Raw genomic sequence first — 4,730 nt, 5'->3', positions numbered from 1 at the left:
GTAGTGAAAGTCTATTAAACTAATTGCAGTCAAAAGTTTCAGGACTCAGACGGTCAGACCTAGCTGGAGACACAGACTCCGAGAAGTATCTAAAAGATATGACTTTGGCAAGATGAGTCTGGATGCACATATGTGTACGAGCATTCCAGATGATTGTAACGGCGATGCGAGTCGGATGCCCCGGTTCAAATCCGTTCGATCTACTATCTAGTGTTTTCTCAATTCAAATCCGTTCGAGTCGGATGAGCGTGCACTGAGACAGGTCTCAATTACGTGTAGATTAGCAAATAGTCGGAGGTTTGCGGGAGAGTGGGAGTTTAACGGTATGTGGTTGGTTCACAAGGAGGAAATGACCAGAGAATTCAACCGCCCAGCGCTGCATTTTTGCTCATGGACGGTCTTGGAGGTTGCGCTGCATCATGAATCGTCAAAAGACGAATAGGAAAGCCAAAGATCGCGGGCAAATTGATTCGTTCAAGTTGCTTAAAACTTGCAAGTTGCAAAGTGCGACTTTTTCGTGGATGCATGAATGGAAGAAAGAGCCTATAAAAACTACAACAACATAGAGATCTCAGCCCGCAAGGTGTCTGAAGTACGAGTTGAGGTTAACCATCGATAGTACGAGTCAGGGGTCAGGTAACCAGATGTTGCGGTACGCTGTACACCGTGTACTTGCTGCGTCATCTTTGACACGACAGAACGCAGCCACGTCGTCGCTGACGAGTCGGCCACGCAACCGCCCACCACGACAGCAAACGACGCGAACGCTTTGTTGACGTGTCTGCCACGCTAGCGCCAGGGGCGTGTACCCACCTGGACCTCGCTGCTTCTTTTTGGGCCGTCAACGTGGTCGTTGCAGGGGCGTCGGCGGTGGAATGGGGGGGGTACTGAGCTGGACTTTATCGCTACGTGGAAGCTATGGTTGACGTCCACGTGCTCCGTGTCGTAAGCTGCCAAGTGGTCGTTGATAAACGCCTGTGTGTCTACAGGGGCGGGGGCCGAGCTGGCAATTGTCTTCTCCGAAGCAACGAACACAGAGCTACTGTTGAAGGGCCATAGTCAGGAGGTCACGTTCAGGTCCCTATTCTTCGTCCAGAGGCTCTCTTCGACCCAACTGTAGGCATTTTTGACAACCCATCGCTTCCAACTTTCCGTATGGCCGCCCCTGCGACCACGATCTGATCGCCCTCCACCATCTGATTTTGCCCACTCATCATATGCATGCACCATCTCCGAACTTCGAATTTCGGAAAGCTCCCCCACAAGCTCTGAGAGCTATGGCGTCACCGTCATTGGCGTCTCCTGCTCCCTCCCCCCTGGACTCCTGCCGCTCCTTTCAATGCTCCACGCATCCACTCACATCTCGTACCCTCCCCCCTCCCTCGCCCTAAATCTCGCTCCCACCTCTGCCTACAATTGCTCCCCTCCCCCTTCTCTCATATCCTTCCCACCTTCTCATGCTATCACCATGATGACCTTTTGAAAGGGTATCTTCCGCATTTGCAACACTATTGGCTCTTACCCTGCTTGCCTCGCCAGTCTGCAGTTTGCTTATGCTGTCAATATTGCGTTTTGAATGTTTTCTTGAGCATTTGCAGCATGCACATACGCTGATCTGAGCCACCCACCTTCCTTCCTGCCTCAACAGTATCCATCTTTGTACCTGCTTTTGCTATCGACATGCCGGTTTGAAACCTTCTTCCTCTTTGATCTGAGCAACGCAGGGTGTTATTTTGACATCTTTCCACCCTCTGCTTCTTTTCTGGTAAAAACCCAGTTAGGTCATCATGTGTTGGGGAGCCATCATCTCGAATCTTGAGGCGCCTGACACCGCCCAAGACTTCGAATTCTCGAAGTTTGCTGATCTGCTTTATGATCTTCCCATCTCCGAGTGGGAAGAGAAGTCCCTGCAAGGCCTAGAGTGCTTCGATGGAAGCCTCGTCCAAAATGAAGCTGCAGATGTTGCCGATGATGTTACCATCGTTGAAGATAGCCAATTGGAGGTGTTCCTGTCTGAACCGGAAACTTCGACCTTCAAGTCCCAGCAAAACGGGATCATACCTTCTGGTAAGTCGCTGAGATTTTTGCTTTGTATGGGAAACCCATTGTCTTAGGCGATCTGTAAAAATTTTCTTGGCCTGCAGGGCCAGAGTCTCCCAAGACCCCTACAGACTTGCCCGCGGAGAACATCACCGGGAGAAAGAGGAAGCATCTGTACCGGGGGATACGGCAGCGACCATGGGGAAAATGGGCAGCCGAAATCAGGGATCCCCGAAAGGGAGTGAGAGTATGGCTAGGCACATTTGATTCTGCTGAAGATGCTGCTCGAGCCTATGATGCTGCGGCCAGGAAAATCCGTGGAAAGAAAGCGAAGGTGAACTTCGCAGATGAGGGTCCTCAAAGTAGAAAGGACCATCGTAGGTCTCAGAAAAATTCCAAGCCTAATTCCAAGTCTTGTCACAATATGGATTCGAGCAGAAGGGAGCTACCCCGTGTGCCCTCTAGCTCCATATCTAAGAGCAGCGGTGGCAGCCAGAGAGGACAGCAGTATGCCTCTGATAAGGTCCCTTTCATTAAATCTTTGAGTAGCAGCAAGAAACTACATTCTGCACACAGCGATGTACCCCTTGGGCACTCCGTGCCTAAGACGGGCTCTTTTACTCCCAAAATCTTGAAGGAGGCTGGTTCTGCTGATGGGTGCCTTTGGTCCCTGAAAACATCCAACTCCAAGGATTGGGCGTTTGGCAGTTTTTTGCCCAAGCTTAGCCATCAGAGGGATCCTCCCTCCCCCGACTGGCAAGTTGAACTCCCAAAGGTACCTGAAGTGATGGACCGTGGTCCAGTTGTCCAAGATGACTTGCAGCATCTCCGTCTTTTCTCGCATTGTGCTGAGTCCGCACTTCGAAGCTGCTCTACCTTAGATTCTACTTGTGCTGCCATTAACAGCAGCTCAATAGGGAGCTCTGTCTGTTCTACAATCCGTAGTGTCTCTTCCCAGACTCTCCATAGCCCATTTACTCTCTCTGCTCCCTCTCAAGCATTGTCTAGCATGTCGAGGACAGATATGCCTTCAATGAGCGAACAGGAACGTGCAATTTACAGAGTAGATCCCATTCTAAAACTTGAGGTCGAAGATCTCCCCTCAACTGTGTCCAAATTTGAGGCCAACTTTGAGCAAGAGTTTTCGTCAAAATCAGAGCAGGCTGACCCTGTCAAACCTTCTGACATAATCTTTGATCTACACAAGTCTTCTCATGAAGGGCACTCTTCTTGTCAATCGGTCTCTGCTTGTGGAAAGTTGGCTCCTAGAAGTAAGCAAGTGGCAGAGATAAATGAACCCATCTCAACGTCTGTTAAGGCTGTCTCCCAAGCCTTGGAGATTTCTAAAATGTCTGAATGGAAGCAGGTGCAAGAGAAAGCTTTGCTTGATGCCTTGATGAAGTTTGCAGCACCATCTTATCCCATAGATCAGCAGCTTCCACTCTACAATTCAAGCGATCTGGAGGTCGTATACCCAGAAAATGAGGCTTCATTCTCTCTGTGGAACTTTGAGGATACTGATACGTACTAGGCTGCGGGAAATGGTCACTTGAGGCTTCATTTGGAACTTTGAGGATACTGATACATACTAGGCTGTGGGAAACGGTCACTTGATTTCTGAGTGTTTACTGACCTTGGTTCGTTTGAAACAGGTTTGGAATGTTCAACGCATATTTGTCGTTTGCTATAGCATGGGCTGATAGGATAGGTGGTATGCATACAAACTATGGCATACCACCAATGACAGCATAAACAAGATTAAACTTCATGTGGACAGTATAAGCCTCCAGCCACCAGTGTTAAGGAAAGTAATTGTAATAAGTGCTAGAGTGCTATGATAAAAAGTAGAATTTTTGCTTTCCATGGGATGTCAGGTGTCTCTCTGTTTGTGTACCCAAGGGAGAGCTGTATTCCAAATTTAGAATACAGAAAGCTGCATCTCATTGTTTTAATTGTATTCGTGTGTTAATCTTGCAGTGTATCACTCACAAAAAAGTGTGTTTATACTCGGTGCTTTTCTTCTCTTAACAGGAAGAGCCAAAAGGTGACATGCCTGCCAATGTATGTGTCGATATGTATTTGCAGTAATGCCTTCCACATCCTGTTGAGTGGATATTTGCATGTGCTTAAAACATCAGTTAAGAAAACTCAGACTGGCATTATAAGCAGCATGCTTACCTCACTCTATAGTCCTTCTCCTGAGTAAATGTAAATTCTGGAACAGTAGCAAGGCTGCTAACACCAGGTTGTGAACAGGTTTGGTCTGTACTGATGCAGCTTGAATGTAGAGCTGTTGCTTGTGCTCGCTAATTATCATGTTGTAAAGTGGATCTACTTCTGTATGTATGCTGATTGAATTACCAAGGCGATCACTAATTGTATGGCAAGAAATTACATATTCTGCTTTTCTACCCCTGCTCACCTGTGTGACATAATTGCACGGTAAGGTGCTAGCTTAAGCCCATACTGCTGAGGCTAAAAGGTGGCCGGATTTGATTTTACTTTGTTTTGAATTGAGGGGTCTTGGCAAACCTGTGGATCCAATTCATATTGGTGTTCAAGTGGTAGTGTTGAGGAATCTTTCATCATAAGGTAGTATTGAGGAATCTTTCATGGTGACTGTGAACAAATGCCAGCTGAAGTATAGGGTGGGAGTAGGCCTAGCATTTCGGCTTCCATTGGTGTGGCTA

The 4,730-nt window shown here is 47.8% G+C and overlaps 1 protein-coding gene across 1 annotated transcript; it reads left to right on the top strand.

Moving 5' to 3' along the window:
* Positions 1–1,692: 1,692 nt before the first annotated feature.
* Positions 1,693–3,992, top strand: LOC147888123 (uncharacterized). Its single transcript, XM_087393345.1, has 2 exons — positions 1,693–2,067; positions 2,145–3,992. Exons 1-2 carry the CDS (start codon positions 1,788–1,790, stop codon positions 3,569–3,571), a joined length of 1,707 nt encoding a protein of 568 aa, XP_087249471.1. The 5' UTR covers positions 1,693–1,787; the 3' UTR covers positions 3,572–3,992.
* The last annotated feature ends 738 nt before the right edge of the window (positions 3,993–4,730 follow it).

This window comes from Dipteris shenzhenensis, chromosome 22, assembly GCF_047967505.1.
Source record: "Dipteris shenzhenensis isolate YYH24624 ecotype China chromosome 22, Dip_SZ_1.0, whole genome shotgun sequence".
NCBI classification, from domain to species: domain Eukaryota; kingdom Viridiplantae; phylum Streptophyta; class Polypodiopsida; order Gleicheniales; family Dipteridaceae; genus Dipteris; species Dipteris shenzhenensis.
This window is presented reverse-complemented; position numbering and strand designations above follow the sequence as displayed.